At 37.5% G+C, this 17,495-nt stretch overlaps 1 protein-coding gene across 3 annotated transcripts in view; it reads right to left on the reverse strand.

Moving 5' to 3' along the window:
* Window positions 1–1,247: 1,247 nt before the first annotated feature.
* The window catches only part of sned1 (sushi, nidogen and EGF-like domains 1), a 107,668-nt gene continuing 91,420 nt past the window's right edge, over window positions 1,248–17,495 (reverse strand). For all 3 annotated transcript variants that reach the window (XM_083568628.1, XM_083568626.1, XM_083568627.1), the window contains 14 exons: window positions 14,221–14,334; window positions 14,001–14,117; window positions 12,634–12,921; window positions 11,974–12,157; window positions 11,670–11,782; window positions 11,182–11,460; window positions 10,835–10,973; window positions 10,679–10,761; window positions 9,140–9,238; window positions 8,708–8,824; window positions 8,344–8,431; window positions 7,355–7,434; window positions 1,796–1,823; window positions 1,248–1,696 (listed from right to left, as the gene is read on the reverse strand). In XM_083568628.1, the coding sequence (XP_083424754.1) occupies window positions 1,798–1,823; window positions 7,355–7,434; window positions 8,344–8,431; window positions 8,708–8,824; window positions 9,140–9,238; window positions 10,679–10,761; window positions 10,835–10,973; window positions 11,182–11,460; window positions 11,670–11,782; window positions 11,974–12,157; window positions 12,634–12,921; window positions 14,001–14,117; window positions 14,221–14,334 (1,727 nt within the window). In that variant the 3' untranslated portion in view covers window positions 1,248–1,696; window positions 1,796–1,797. The remainder of the gene's footprint in view (window positions 1,697–1,795; window positions 1,824–7,354; window positions 7,435–8,343; window positions 8,432–8,707; window positions 8,825–9,139; window positions 9,239–10,678; window positions 10,762–10,834; window positions 10,974–11,181; window positions 11,461–11,669; window positions 11,783–11,973; window positions 12,158–12,633; window positions 12,922–14,000; window positions 14,118–14,220; window positions 14,335–17,495) is intronic.

Raw genomic sequence — 17,495 nt, forward strand, 5'->3', positions numbered from 1 at the left:
ACATCTTCTCCTCCTTCTTCTTCATCTTTTTCTTTTCCCTTCTTGTTTTTTTATTGCAATTATTATTATTATTTTGTTGTTCTTCTTCTCATTATTCTTATTATTCTTATTATAGGGAAGTAAGAGCTTAGTGGTTATGGCTCTGGGTTGCTGGTTTCACTGTGCTGTAATGTATATGTGGCATGTATAAAATAGCCTCTCCATAATGATGATGATGATGATGATGATGATTATTAGTAGTAGTATCTTCTTATACTTTTATTACTATTGCTGCTACTACTACTACTGTTATTATTATTATTATTTTTATTATTATTATTATTATTATTATTAATAGTAGTAGTATTAGTAGTAGTATTGTTAGGTTTGAATAATAGGTTTATATAATGGGTTTGAATAATGAATATACACTACTAATGGCATTAAACAGAGTAACGCAGGAAAAAAATATATTTCTTTTTTTAATTTTCTACATTAATACCTAAAAGCATTTTTTCAATAATAAATAAGAAAAAGTTTCATGATCTTTTGATGTTAAAAATGAAATACTACTTATTTTTCTTCTACTTGTACTTTTATTACTACTGCTGATTCTACTACTACTACTACTTATAATAATAATAATAATAAAAGAGAGGCTTTTTTACTTGCTTTTACTACTACTACTATTATTATTATTATTATTATTATTATTATTATTATTATTATTAGAATGAGGAAGAGGCAGACAAAAAAATAAATCGCCACTTTTTCTTCTTTAACTACTACTACTACTATTATTATTACTATTATTATTATTGTTATTATTATTTTAGGGAAGCAATAGATTTAGTGGTTTAGCCTGTGGATTACAGATAAGGTCAGGGTTCATCACACAAACTTCATCAAACAGAATATATTATAAAAAAGATAACCTGATAGAGTCTTAAACCTCTCACAATTCAGTGCATATAGTGCAGGGCCACCTAGTGGTAAAATAAAGCCTGACACAGAGTCCAGTAATTAATGACGAATTGTGTTGTTTAAGATTAGACTGCCAGTATATCATGAGGGACTATTTTAAGTCACAATGACCTTTAATAATCAATTCAGTATTGACAAGCATAGGTGGCTTATATACAGGCTGATATGCAAAGATCAGTTGCATTACAAATGGACATTGTTTTAATTTCCTAGGATCTGTCCATTTCCATTGTCATTTTAAAGCCATCGGACATCAGCTAATGATAAAAAAAAAAAGACAACAATCAATTTTTAATAATTTTATTATTAAAATATTCACCTACAAAACACACCTATAAACACTATTTACAGAATAGCTAGCAGAGAAACTGGATTTATACAAACACAAAGACCTGTGAGATGCTTCCACTAATTGTTTGTGCTCTTGTTGAGAGGCGAGGAAAAACAGGGATTTTGAAGAGTACCACTTCTACAGCTGTATAAGATGGCGAAGGGAGATGCAATGGGGCCAGCGTTTAAAGAAAAATTCCCTGAGGGACTACATAGCCACGTAGTGTCAACATTACAAATCCATTCCAGTTGAGGTATGCTATTGATGCAGGGTAACTGCCAGGCTGTATTTTACATGGTGATCTACAGAATGAGATGTGGAAAAAACTGTTGGAGTAAGCAATTCATGGATTCATGCTTTGTACGAAGAGGGGGCTGTGCTTCACCAAGTTACTACAGCTTTCTGAAATACAAAAAAAAAAAAAAAAAGTATTCGGTCCACAATTCAGCAAAAGTCAAGATGAGCTGTATAACAAACTTAAAAAAGAAGAAGTGCAGTCACCTTTATTGCTGTCTTTGAATTCTGCGGTCTGAAAGAAAATGGAAAGAAAAAATGTCATTGCTGGTTATAGAACACATTTTATCTAAATTGTCTAAATTATAAATTATCTTATAAAGCAATAATTTTAGACAGGTATCAATAACTTTCAAAATATGAAGAAATTCAATGGCATTAATCTGTATGTTTTTATTTCCTTTTACACAAATTAAGTCATAGCAAATTATATTACAATTTGAGTGAATTCTTATTATTTATACTTTATTGTCATTTAAAGATTTATACACTTTTACAAATATAAAATCCTGTACAAAATAAATCAGGAAATCACTGCAAATGTAATGTTTACAGTGTAATATTGCAAATTCTTCTACCACTACTGCTCTAATTGGATCAATAGGGAAAGATGTTAATCAGAGTTAAATAAACCTGAAATGTTTTATAAAGCAGGAACTTATACGTTGAAACTAAGTTTCCCTGTGTCCTGGATAAACTGTGAGGTTGACATTGGTGACTGACCAGTCCAGCAAAAGAGACATCTTCTAGCAAGAGATGTTGTTGAGGCTGTATTAGATCTTGTGAGAAGCTTGTATGAAGGCTTTTGTGTCATTAGCATAGTAATGCAACAAAGCATGATAACTGAGTCCTATGTTTTTTGTATACAAGAGGAAAGTCGAAGTTCAGTGGTTAAGGCATTAGACTCTCGACTGGAATGTCGTAGGTTCAAATCCCAGTGCCACCAAGCTGCTACTGCTGGGCCCTTGAGCAAGACCCTTTATCCTCAACTGCTCAGTTGTAAGTTCGCTCTGGATAAGGGCATCTGCTAATGCCATAAATGTTCAAGGACAGCAAGAAGTACTGAACTGAGGCACTCAAGTAGTGGGGTTATAAGGTAAAGAGGTAATGATGATTATTCACAATGTCAAAGAAAACAGGCTGGTTGTTGATAATGATGAAGATGATGATATTGGGGAGAACTGAATACAAATAATTCTTTGTGCCTTTGTGTAAAGCCTTGGTGAATACAAAGAGGTTAGATTCTGTAAGGTAATTTTGTTGAAAAGACAATTGTGTCAGAACATCAAAATCCAGGGTCTTGGATATGAATGGATCAAACAAAACAGGTCTAAAAAAATACAGTGGTAAAACCATTAGCAGAGATACAAAGTGGTTTATCAAAAATCTTCGAGACTAGTTTTGTAACACGCCAACAGATGGCAGCACAAGACTGGATGCACAGTCACAGGGAACACCAAACACGGCATCCGGTAAGTATTCACAACGCTTCATTTTTTCCACATTTTGTTATCTTACTGCCTTATTCCAAAATTGATTAAAATTTATAATTTTCCTCAAAATTCTGCAAACAATACTCCATAATGACAACATGAAAGACGTGTTTTTGAAATCTTTGCAAATTTATTCAAAATTAAAAATAAAAAAAATCACGTACATAAGTATTCACCGCCTTTGCTCAATACATTGTTGAAGCACTTTTGGCAATAATTACAGCCTCAAGTCTTTTTGAATTTGATGCTACAAGCTTAGCACACCTATTTTTGGGCAGTTTCTCCTATTCTTCTTTGCAGAATCTCTCTAGCTCCATCCATTTTCAGATCTCTGCGGGGATGTTCAATCGGGTTCAGATCTGGGCTCCCCCTGGGCCACTCAAGGACAATTACATTGTTGTCCACTACCCACTCCTTTGTTATCTTGGCTATGTGTGTTTAGGGCCGTTGTCCTGTTGAAGATGAAATGTCGCCCCAGTCTGAGTTCCAGAGTGCTCTGGAGCAGGTTTTCATCAAGGACGTCTCTGTACATTGCTCCATTCATCTTTCCCTCGATCCTGACTAGTCTCCCAGTTCCTTCCGCTAAAAAACATCCCCACAGCCTGATGTTGCCACCACCATGCTTCACTATAAGGATGGTATTGACCAGGTGATACGGTTTGCCTGGTTTCCTCCAGACATGACGCTTGGGATTCAGGCCAATCTTTTTTTCTCATGGTCTGAGAGTCCTTCTGGTGCCTTTTGGCAAACTCCAGGTGGGCTGTCATGTGCCTTTTATTGAGGAGTGGATTCCGTCTGGCAACTCTACCATACAGGCCTGACTGGTGGAGTTCTGCAGAGATAGTTGTTCTTCTGGAAGGTTCTCCTCTCTCCACAGAGAAACACTTTTTCAGAGTGACCATTGGGTTCTTGGTCACCTCCTTTAACAAGGCTCTTCTCCCCCGATCGCTAGGTTTTTCCAGGCGGCCCGCTCTAGGAATAGTCCTGGTGGTTGCAAACTTCTTCCATTTACAAATGATGGAGGCCACTGTGCGCATTGGGACCTTCAAAGCTGCAGACATTTTTCTGGTCTACAGACAATTCCTTGGACTTCATTGCTTGGTTTGTCCTGATGTTAACGGTGGGACCTTATGTAAACAGATGTGTGCCTTTCCAAATCATGTCCAATCAACTGAATTTACCACAGATGGACTCCAATCAAGTTGTAGAAACATTTCAAGGATGATCAGTGGAAACAGGATGCACCTGAGCTCAATTTTGAGTGTCATAGCAAAGGCTGTGAATACCTATGTACATGTGAATTTTTTTTTTCTTTTGATTAATTTTGCAAAGATTTCCAACAAACTTCTTTCACCACTGCGAAGATCCAGCGCAAATCGCAAAATATATATGACACACCTCAAAATGAATACTTTCAGTACATATTCCAGTAGTGGCAGGAACACTGGGAGTGCTGTACAGCTGTGTAAGGGGACTACTTTGAAGGTGATAATGTGTAAACATCATCACCTGTAATTTAAACAAAGCTAATCTTAAAACATTTAAAAGCTACCTAGTATTAACTGGACTGGAAGATTGAATAACTTGCTACAGATATTAATCTTTGAGACCCCCATTTTGCAGAAGGGTTTATTCTACCCAAGCTGAAAGTCTGAAGAATGCTTAATTGTGAGTGCCCTTTTAAAAGTAGTGGCTCATTTTATGTTCATTTTTTTAAATGTTAAGTTTATGTTAAACAGAAATGTATATTTCTTTATATAAGAAATTACTTGTAGTGGTGGTAACAGGAATGGTCACAGTAAATGAAAGTAAAGATAAGAACAGGATTTTAGAGTTTACTCTGAATGTATAAAAAAGGCAGGAATCAGAGAAGGAGATAAGTCGTTTGTGAAACAAAGATTTGGTCGAATACATGAAGAGGAGTTTTTTGGATGTTGCCTGTTTTGGGGTTTACAACAAGTGGTTTAGACCAAAAGACCAAAGCTGGTGGATAACCATATAGATGGTACTGCTGATTGGGAGATTCGGAGGGGTGACATCTAGGAATGAAGAGAGAATCAAGCTCATCTATAAAGTTTGGGAAGACAAGAGGAATGGTATATCCAGGAAGAGGTAATTCTCACTCTACTATGACCAGAAGCCCCAGGAGTATGAGAAAAGAAATATGCTGTTGAGAACATTGCACAATTTTTATAAATTGATCAAAGTCTCTGTTAGTGCTAAGAGGTGAAGGAAAAGAAAAAAGCAATGTAGACTGGGGTGAAGTCAGATTTGTGCACAGCTGACTGGCACTACCTGAGTTCTGCAGGAACAAGGGTTCCACCGCTGCAGATCTAGGTGGATATGATCTCAGATAAGATGGGAGATAAACCAACAGGATAGACTCTGCAGATAGACTCCATTGTCTTGGTGCAACTGTGGCATTTCTTGTAAATAGTTTGCCTCAACTCCATGCAACAAATTCTTGTCCCTTAGGTAGAGTATGTTGCCTTTGATTACATCTTTATGTAAAAAGGTTAATGGAAGAGAGGCTTCTGTTACAGTTTATTACAGTAATTTGTTAAAAAGAAATTCTACAATTACAAGCGTTTACCACTTAGGATAGATGTAATTGCCAGTTGAGCTGTTTCAGATGTCTAGAAATATTTTGCCCAGCAACTGCCCAGGTATAGAAGATAACATAAGATGCAATTATGGCATGGTATTTAAGACATCTTTCTTGAAGATCTGGAGACAATTTTCTCTACTTTTCCAGTATCCCCATACACTCTTTAGTTTCCCCTGTGACCAAAGTGAAGCTTGTAAGCTCCTCCTTAGTAATCCCCTGCCCCAATCCCCTCACATACAGGATTAATAACATTATCAACAAACCTGACAGGGAATTTCCCCAAGAGGCTTCAGCAATTTCACTTGAAAAGCCGTAACTGAGCTTAGTTCTAAATAAATATCTACAGCTCTCTCTTTCTTCTTCCAGTTCTATTCAAAACAATTCAGTCTGTTTTTCTGCTGAATTAAGGTCCAGTCCATATTGCTTTGCTGCCTGTTATAGACAGATTCTGAGCAGCCAAAAACTGAGAAACCTCAGCTCATGTTCTGGTGTGTCAGCTGTAACAGTGACTCGCAGGCATCATGAGAACTACACTCAGGTGAATCGAATCCTATTTCTTGATGTGGTCATAACAGTGTGTAAAATTTAGAACAAAGTTTCAAGCTGTATCAGGTAACAGTTGACATCCCCCAAGGATCTACAGTTAGCTCACTTATTTTCATTGTATACAGTTTCATTGCAGCAAATCCCCAATTTCTTTTTTTTTTTTTTTTTTTTTTTACAAGATTTTGGCATTTTAACATCAAATTATTCAATATTATTCTATGAAAACACAGCTGATTATTGTCACTTTACATTCAGTATTCTGTCATCCTGGAATATTGGGGTAAAATGTATGTATCTATTCTGTAAATACTATACACTGCAGTGATTTCCCAAAATTTCAAAAATGTTCACTATTCATTAGGTTCATTATTCATATGCTTTTATTTATACCCTGCTGGTTCTTTTGTCAAGTTCAATTCCTTGTTATCTTGTTACTAGCATACAGAGTATTAAAACATAAAAAAAAGCCTCATGATTTCTTGTCCAAAAACGTTGTTTCAGGTTCACTGGGAAAAATAGTAACCTGTAACCTTTGTATCTTTAATCTGCCCCGCTGAAAAGTCATTAAGATTTAAATGTTTGGTTTTAGGCAAATGACCTAATCCTCCTGGTGGCATTTAGGCTTCAGCATTAAAACAGGACATGGTCTAAAAATATTTGTAGGCTACTTCAGCAACTTATTAAAAAACATTTGTCAAAAGTAACTAAAATAACATTAGAATGTAAAATTCACCAGTGGAATATCTCCAGTCATATTTGGATTGACCATAAATCTGTCCTGCCCACACAAACAAAAGATGAAACCGAGTTTTGTCTGAAACATGCAGGTTCAATCCAGTACAAGAAAAAATGAAAAATGACATGTCAAAAGCATCCTGACCAGCTTAATAAAGAGCACTGATTGTCTGCTGGTTTTGGCTGTAGCTAATGAAATGTTACCAGTATCAGTATTCTGGTTAGGAATTAGAATTATAAATCATCCTATTGACAAGTTGGCCTCAAGGTATAAATGTCTGGCACATCCCTTTATATTTCACAGAGTCAGAGTTTTTAAGCTTTCCTGGACCTCAGTTATAAAATCTTAGGTCTAATGTGACAATCTGATAGTTTGATACTTACTGGGGGTTTTCTTATTGAGTACAGGTTCACAGATCTCTCTAAAACAAACATCCTGCTGTACTTTATAAGTTCTTTTGTATCTGTGAAGCCAAATAAAAAATATAAATGTCAGTGAAATGTCACAACAAGAACAGAGTAAATTTAACAAAATATGGAGTTATATGCAAAAGTATAGGCACTACTGGTTATGTTGTTTTTTAATACAAACAGCTAATTATAATTAGATAAACTATAGAAAATAACATGGATTTTTTTTATTGTAAAATGTAATGGCTTCTATCTATCTATCTATCTATCTATCTGTCTGTCTGTCTGTCTGTCTGTCTGTCTGTCTTGTCTTGTCTTGTCTTGTCTTGTCTTGTCTTGTCTGTCTGTCTGTCTGTCTGTCTGTCTGTCTGTCTGTCTGTCTGTCTGTCTGTCTGTCCAAATTCTAAGCAAGAATTTGTTGCACCCCTCTGGACCACACTAGGGAAATGGTTAAGACTCTGGTTTACTGATCAGAAGGTTGGGGTTCAGACCCCAGTATAGCCAAGCTGCCACTCTTGGGCCCTTAAGCAATGCCCTTAAACCTCTGTGCTCCAGGGGTGCTGTATCATGGCTTATCCTGTGCTCTGTTATGTGAAGAAAGAATTTTACTGTGCTGTAATGTACATGTGACAAGTACAAAGCCTCGTTCTTTAAAGGCAAAATGCAACATTAACTGTGAAAAAAAAACAACAACCTTAAACTGACACCTCCAAACCCTCCAATGTTTGCATACGCACAATTGCTTCTTGTGGCATGCTTTAGGAATTCTTGCTTTAGGAATTTTTTGACCTCATTCGTTAATTCGAAATGATTTTAGTGCATTTGTTAAAGCCAAAAAAATCAGTAGGATCTGAATCTCTGTGCACCCCAAACTTCTGCATACAACTGCATTCTGTTGTAACGAGTTTTTTTCCTATCTGCATGCACAATCTGGAATACACAAGACAGAAAGATTTCCTTACAGATAATGGCAGACTCCTTCCTCCCATACAGGGACACTCTTTGTTTCAGAGTAGAGGCGGGTACATGGATGTTTTACTCGTTGGCAATCTAATGTGTGTGGAGACAAAAATATGTCACACACGCAGAGGTTAATTAAGCAACAACGTGAGGAAACAATTCACTGAAGTTATTTCAGAAACACATTCTGACTCAATGCAAAACACTTAATTAAGAAATGCATTATCCAAACTAGATAACAATGTGCACTCGTATGGTAAGAGGTGAATTAGCCACCCCTCACTTGGAAAATGTCTGTCATGGATCCGAAAGTGTTTCATGATTTAGAGAAGTTGTGATAAATTGTAACTTGCTTATTGGACTTACACAGTTCACACTGTCTGCCCTTAAAGCCTGTCGGACATTCACAGCTGAAAATGTCTCCACTCTGTGTGCAAGTCCCTCCATTCTGACACGGCTGAGTCCTGCAGTCACGCTGAGCTTCTGCAACACACACATACACACAAAAAACATTGTATAACACAATACATTGTTGTTGTTGCATCTGAGCAGCTTAATAAAAAAAACTGAATTTAAGAAATAAATTGAAGGGTCAAAAATAATTAAATTGTAAGCATACACTCTCTTGTGATTATTACTTCATTGCAATTGTGTGTCATACCATTTTACCTTGACATTGTAAGTCTATGCTTCAGCTGGCAGCAATTAGAGGGTCAAAATATCACTTACAGGCCAGAATCTAAAGAGAACTACTGTTTCTTAAGATAATGCTTATGTTTCGTTGAAAGAAACACCTACCACTTTTCCTCTTTGCCACTTCTTCAGGGATCTCCAGAGCCAGACTTATTTTATTGGTAGTTTCCTCCATTCTCTCTAGTTTAATTGGAGATTCAGGTTCTGTAAGAAATTATATTGCAAAAGAGTTCAAGGTCATTGATTATTAAGGATTTCATCCGTTTCAATAATCTTCAGTCAACATTTTCATGGTGGATTGGGAGCCTGTCCCAAAAACACTGGATGACTGGTTTATCGCAGTGAATTGTGATGCACATATACAGTATCTTGCAAAAGTGAGTACACCATCTGCATCTAATTAGACAATAATAGCTGTATGCTTACTGTAGTTATTTTTCAGAGGACAGTAAATCTGTACCGCTATACAAGCTGCACATTGACTAAAAAATATCTTAGTTTAATTTCTATAATATTGTTCCTTGAGATGATATACTAAAACAGTTGCTGGAATGTGAGAAGCGTTCCTCACACACATATACATACACACATATTAGATAATAACAAATTCCATGATTTGCACCCCAATTAAGCTATTGCCAGTAGCTCAGTAAATCACAGTATAATAATCATCCCAGCTAACAAGTTCTTGTTTTTAATTGGATAATAGAATAGGTATTTAAACATACTCTAGCTGCTCAGTGAACATGGCTAGCTAATAAAGTAAAATAAAGGTATGGCATAGCTACAGATTAGATAAATTACAGAGTAGCCAATGCATTGTTTACCCTGGTGCAAATAGACCAGAAGTTTGTTCCTATAAAGGGCCAAAAATCTAACTTGAATGGGGGCCGTGTAATTTACCGGGAGTCAAATTCGCATTTAATACAGTACCAAACTGTATTATATTAAATTTAAAAGTTGAAATGTTCACCATGATTTATGATGTCATAATATTTAGAAATAAATGAATAGAATACATTACTCTGCAGTCCGCTTAGCTAATGCAGTGTTATAGATCATTGATTAGTGATTAGGTATAGTGCTTATCAAACATTGAAAACATAGAAACAATCCCATTTATGTAGTACATAACAGAGTGCATTGCCTAATACAGCTATTCAAGTTATATACAACATAGCCATATGCTTGTGAAATCAGTGACCTCTAATGAGAGAAGTTATTTGTCACATTTTTTGGGGGAATTATAATAAGTCATATTTACTTATATTTTCTACATTTAATTTACATTTACATTTTTTTTGCAATTTAAATATAAAACAAAAAATATGTTAAATTAAAAAGATCTGTGTTGGTGTAATTTTTTTCCCTGTTCTCACATATCGCATGACGGGGGCAAAATCAAAGGGCCCTACTTTAGATCTAAATCTTTTATATAGACAGTTATTAATGTTCGCATCATTTTTGCTCTAATTCAGTTAATTATCTTAAAAACTATTCTTCAGAAAATTCTTAAGTATGGCCAGTCTAATAGGAAGGCTACAAAAGTGAGGAATAATTTGAAGTTGGTACTTGGTCCTGAGAGTTATTCAGACTAACACTTATTGTCGTGTTAAAGCAAATAAAAAAGCAATCATTACTGACTTGGGCGATGGCGAATGACTTTGCGTTGTGGGTTGGCAAATTTGGCTGTTATCCTTCCCCGACCGTCTATCAGCTCTGTGTATCTGTAAAAGGACAGAAATATAACTTTATTTGATGGCACCAAACATTTATTTTATCTACCTAGTATTTACCTACCTGGGCAGTTCTTCTGAATGTCCCTTGTCTTTCTCAGAACCTTGATGCTGTAGTTTGGTGCGAGTCAGAGGGCGCCTGCTAGAGGTGTCCCGACCTCCTTGAGCTCTCTCAGTTTTTCCCTGTGTCTCCTCTAGAGGTACTGCAAGAATACATTTTCAGTTATTATTTTAGCCAAAGCATATTGTGTTAAACCTACTGTACCTTTACATTATAGTGAATCCAATCCAAGCAATATGAGAATCTGATGTCCTTATTTAAAGGTATAACAATGACTTGTTTCTCAATATGTCAATAAGCATGTTAGTTTCTGTAGACATTGTAAAAAGTAACTGTTTCTTGGGACTCACATGTGGTGAAAGCTAGGTGCTGGGCCACACTGTGGATCTGCTCATCGCCCGTGTTTCGCACAGCGGCCAGGGCGAGCCGATAGTGCTGCCCCGGGTTCAGTTCTCGGATGGTGTACATGCTCAGAGTTCCATCAGGTAGATAGCGACTCCGAGTGGTTAGGCCACGTGTCACGTTCACCACAAAGCCATCAGGGATGCTCCTTGGATGCCGGTCCCATGTGACCCGTGCAGTGCTGGAGCTCACGTGGGATAAAGAAAGGTTCTGGGGAGGCAATGGTTCTGACATGGAAAAAAAATCAGGATTAGAACTGATAGAACTAGTTTGAACATATGCACTGTCTATTTTGTGTGTGAGTGAGTGAGTGTGTGTGTGTGTGTGTGTGTGTGTGTGTGTGTGTGTGTGTGTGTGTGTGTGTGTGTGTGTGTAAATGTCATGAAAGAGTCTGTAATAGACAGAGAGGAAAAAATAGACACAGAGGTGAACGCACTTGTCCAGAACTGCAAAGGTCCAGAAGAGTGGCTGGTGGATGGCAGGTCCTCAGGACGAAGTCCACTCTGTGTCAGAACATCTACAGAGTACATCAGACCTGGAAGAAGAGAACTGTGACACACACATTAGACTTTTTTTTTGACAAACCTACTTCCAGAGTATGTACGTATGCAAATGAAGAAGATGCCAAAATGCTATATACATGGCCTCAAGAGTGACATCTAGTGGTTAAAATACATGCTTGAAGGCAGTAGGGCTAATCAGTCATGCTAACATGATGACATTTTGATCTCATAGCTGACCTGAAGCTGTAATCAGTAACGCTGGCATTAAGGACAGCAGTGCGAGTGCCGCTCCCATCTGAGGGCACCAGAGATACCCGAACCAGGTTTACAGTGGCATGTGAGCCGGACTGAACTAGCCACTGTAACCACACCTGAAAGGAGGAAATATTCACCACTTGCAGCTGATCCACTTTCCGAGGCCCTGAAGCACAAGAGATAAAAGTTCTATCTTCAGTGACAATGCAAACATAGCTCTGTGGCTCTACAAGAATAATTGGAAGGCTGTGATGGGAAATCCTCTATAGAACCACTCCAGGATATTTCCTAATCACTGGTATTGCCAACTCATCAATATGCCATTTGGCACTTTTATTATTAACTTTTTACAAAAGAGATGGAAAAAAAATTTAGCAATTTAGCATGTGGTTTATTTCACTAGCTAGATCTTCACTGTTGCAGGACAACCAGGTATTGAGAATTTGTAGTTTAATCTTTACCCATTAAAGTGAATTATTAGACCTGCATGCATAATCAAGTCTTATTGGTATGGTTTTAGGATAATTAAGGCCAACATTATGAGAACTACAAGGCTGTAGGCTACTTGAAGATGCACTCCACCTTTTGGAGAACCTTTAGCAACCTAAACGTGTTTTGAAAGATAGTTGCAAGCGCTCTCACTTGTGCGTATGAGAGCAATCGCAGGCTGGCTGATGTCGTTGCTGTTGGAATTGCGTTTGATTGAGTAGGTGGAGATGTTGTAAAGCTGTCCTGGACTCAGGCCCTGCAGCACGTAGGTCGAATGCTGCCTTTCCAGGAAGTCTGTTTTTCGCGGACTGCGCCCAATCGGAGCATAAGTGATGGCAAAACCACTGATCAGGTTCTGATTGGAGTCAGCTTGATCCCACTGTAGCTCCACTTCGCTTTCTTCAACTCTCAGCACATGCAGGCCAGATGGAGGCAGGAGATCTGGGAACATGGAGGATAATGTGCGTTATTTTACATTATTCTGTCTTTAAAAAATTACGAGTGCTAAAACATAGCCTCTATGCTCTACTATGGGTTATCCCAAAGGATGTAAACCATAAACACCCATTACATTCATTTACCTATCAGCACCAGTACGCAGTATTTTTTTAGGTAGCTTCCTAAAAACATCCTTTTAAAATTTTGAATTAGGAAAGTTGTCTTCTGAAGTTTTTTTTAAGTTGTCATGTGACATGTCATCAGATATTATATTTTGACAGATATTATAAGCCAAGCTGTCACATTACAATATTTACATGTATATATTTTAATGTATCATATAAAATCTAACATAGTGAAAACACTATAATAGGCATAATGATAAGATACTGTATTTACTTGTGGAATATATATTTATACATGCTTGAAATGTAAAATGCTGACTTCTTTCTTTCTTTTTTTTTGTTTAATAGCAGTAAGTCACATTTTTAAATTTCTGTATTTATCTTGACTATGTTTCATCACAAATCCAACTCCCATTCAGAATTGAAGATTAGATGTAACAAGCTGTGTGAACATTAATCACTTATAATAAGCTGCACATTCTCACTTTTAAAGGTGATACTATTAGACCAGAATAATCAGTTCTGTTGTTATTAATTCAATTCAATTCAATTCATTTTTTGTATCGCTCTTTTAAAAATGGATATTATCTCAAAACAGCTTTATAGAAATAAAAAGGTTATTAAGTTGTATAAAAGAATGTATCAGTTTAGTGCCTATAAGTTATTTTCTTATTATTTTATCCCTATTAAGCAAGCCATTGGCAACTGTGGAAAGGAACATGACATAAGAAAGAAACCTTGAGAGGAACCAGACTCAAAAGGAAACCCCATTTGGGTGGCACCGAATGTCTGTTCATTACAGTTCCATCACTGCTGACGAGTGCTGTTCAGTGATAGGCACTTAAATGCAGAACTGTTCATGCAAACTATTATTAGATACAACTGTATTGTATGAAAACAAAAATGATTCTGTGAACCCATGTCATTGAGGAGCATGGCTTTAATCGTACACTGTACCTTTCTCACAGTCACGGCCTGTGTATCCCACCCTGCAGGCACAGCTGTAATTTCCTCTCCTATCACTCCGACAGAAGCCTCTGTTCCCACACGGCTGTAATACACACGGGTTTTCCACTAGAGGGCGATAAGAGATGTGTCTAACAATGTTCAGTCACCTTGCAAGTCCAGAACGCTTCAGCAGCACGACCATAGTACTTGAAAGCGATGTTCAACATACGGGTCTGGCAGCGATCCCCAATGTAGCCTTCTTTACACACACAAAGATGCCTTCTCCAGTAGCCTCGGCACACACCTCCATTCTGGCAAGGATTTGACTCGCATCTGTCCTGCTCTACAGATAAAGCACCGACATTTTAGTAAGCTGGTATACATAAAGTATCTTTCTTTTTAACAGCCCTTTCAGACACAAACAAAACACCACCACAGTTATGTTCCATTACATTTGCAAATGTGTAAGTAAAAAACCATTGAACATAGGGAATGTCTTACATTGCATATTTTTATTCAACAATCTTTACCAATATTTACACCTTAATTACTGCAATATTGTATTAATTAATCCATTTAACTGCTCATGCTCAAAACATCCATGATTTTGACTAATGTAAATCATAATAATGTACCAATGCCATTAATATGCCACTCTCTTAATTTTCTGATCTTTAAACCTGATCCTTGCTCCAACCTCTGAAAAGGATAGAATTGTCATTGGTTAATACATATTTTAAGAAGAAGGAGGAGCATAGGGTGATGTATAGGAGTTAAGGAAGGTGCACACAGGTGGACTATATTCTATGCAGGAGAGGCAACCTGAAAGAGATTGAAGACTGTAAGGTGTTGGCAGGGGACAGTGTAGTTAAACATCATCGATAGTGGTCTGTAGGATGGCTTTGGAGAGGGGAAAAGAAGAGAAGGAGAGTGAGGACTGCAAAAAGAATAAGATGGTGGAAACTAAAAGAGAAGGACTATAGTGTGAGGTTCAGGGAAGAGGTCAGACAGGGGCTCAGTGGTGGTGAAGAGGTGCTGGATAATTGTGCAACTACTGCAGTAGCGATAAGGGAGACAGCTAGAAAGGTACTTGGTGTGACATCAGGAAAGAGAAAGAAAGACAAAAAAAATGTGGTGGTGGAATGAGGAAGTGCAGGAAAGCATAAGGAGAAAGAGGTGACACAGAATTGAGATAGAGAGAGAGATATAAAAAAAATTAAGGAGGAGCAGGAGTACAAGGAGATTTGCCAACATGTAAAGAGGGATGTGACGAAAGCCAAGGAAAAGGCATATGTGGAGCTGTTTGAGAAGTTGGACACTAAAGAAGGAGAAAAGGATTTATACTGACTGGCCAGGCAGAGAGACCAAACTGGGAAGGATGTGCTACAAGTTAGAGCAATAAAGAATGCAGATGGAAGTGTGTTGACTAGTGAGGAGAGTGTGTTGAGAAGGTGGGGGAAGTATTTTGAGAAGCTGATGAATGAGGAAAATGAGAGTGTTTGTGAGAGATTTAGAGAAAGCGTACGACAGGGTGCCGAGAGAGGAGTTGTGGTATTGCATGAGAAGTCAGGTGTGTCAGAGAAGTATGTGAGGGTGGTGGAGGACATGTATGAGGGCAGTGTCAAAGCAGTGAAGTGTGCAGTAGGAACAACAGACTGGTTCAAGGTGATGGTTGGACTGCATCAAGGATCAGCACTGAGCCCTTTCCTGTTTGCAGTGATGATGGACAGTTTGACGGTTGAGGTCAGATAGGAGTCTCCATGAATGATGATGTTTGCAGATGATATTGTGATTTGTGGTAAAAGTAGGGAGCAGATTGAGAAGAGCCTGGATAGGTGAAGGTAAGTGCTAGAGAGTAGGGGAATGAAAGTCAGTAGCAGTAAGACAGAGTACAGATGGTCCCCGAGTTAAGATTTTTTGACTTACAATTTTTCGATCTTACGATGACGATAGCAATACGACAAAATTGTAAAAAATATAAAAGATTTCATGCAACAGGCAGCAGCATACGATGTACAATACTATGTACGATATGTTGATGGGATGAGCGTATCTCTCACCCTGTGAGATGCTCCACTCTCGCTAGTGGTCGACAGAGTAAAGTCAATTCTCAGGGTTAAGTGTGTATTTTTTTCAGTTTCAAACAGCAATTTTAGTGATAAAAGCATTTCTTCCAAGCACCCAAGATTATCTCCTGCTGGTAGTGAAAAAAAGAAGACGAAAGCCTTTAGTTTATAGCAGAAAACGAAATTATAAATCAGCATAACGCAGAAAAGGCTGAACCTTTAAAAATGTGCTTTGTTTCCAATGTTGTATGATGTCAATTTATTTATTTTATTTCTATTTCAAAACATAATAGTAATGACACATTGTTTTTTGTTCAGATATGGGTTTGTTTTATATCTAGTAAATTAATTTTTTAAATGTGAGTCTATTATTGTTGGCTAATAACTGTTGAACTAAAGGTTAAAGGTCATGAGAGTTACAACGCACATGGTGAGGAGAAACTGCATGCAGGCTGTGTGTGCTAATGAAAACAGAGGGTAACATCTTTTGGAGACCGAGTATATTCTTTGAAATATTAAGGGCCTAAAAGTGTAACGAAATCATCTGCTTCAGTTCATTCTATTTCATCTTCGACTTACGATATTTTTGACTTATAATAGGGTCGTCGTAACGTATCTCCATCGTAAGTAGAGGACTACCTGTACGTGTGTGTGAATGAGAGGGAGGGCAGTGGAGTGCTGCTGTTGCAAGTGATACAGTTGGTGAAGTTGGATGAATTTTAATCCCTGGGGTCGACAGGTCAAAGTAATGTAGAGTTTGTTAGAGAAGTGAAGAAAAGTGTGCAGGCAGGGTGGAGTGGGTGGAGAAGAGTGGCAGGAGTGATTTGTGATTAAAGGTTATTTGTAAGTGTGAAAGGCAAAGTTTATAAGACGGTGGTGAGACCTGCGATGTTGTACAGTTTAAAGACAGTGGCGGTGACTAAAAGACAGGAGGTGGAGCTGGAGGTAGCAGCGTTAAAAATATTTAGATTTTTATTGGGAGTAAGGAGAATGGATTAGAATTAGAAGAATTAGAGGATTAGAAATTGGTTTATTAGAGGGACAGCACATGTAGGTTGTTTTGGGGACAAAGTGAAAGAGGCACAATTTAAATGTTTTGGACATGTGCAGAGAAGGGGCAGGAAGGAGGAAAAAAGTAAGACCAAGGAGGAGGTTTATGGATGTGGTGAGAGAAGACGCGCAGGTAGTTGGTTTGAAAGAGGCAGATGTAGAGGACAGGGCAGTATGAAACAGATTATCTGCTGTGGCGACCCCTAATGGGAGCAGCCGAAAGAAGAAGAACATAAATAACAATCACTTCCTTTTCTCACTAGAACTCTTATAACTAGGTAATTATATAACAAAGTGAATCAAACATCAAACAAGTTATGGAGAATATTATACTCCACAGACTTTCAGCCCTTTGATCCAATACTGTTTTACCATGTCCTCATCAGCT

This window comes from Silurus aristotelis (assembly GCF_946808225.1).
Source record: "Silurus aristotelis genome assembly, chromosome: 2".
In the NCBI taxonomy this organism is placed as follows: Eukaryota; Metazoa; Chordata; class Actinopteri; order Siluriformes; family Siluridae; genus Silurus; species Silurus aristotelis.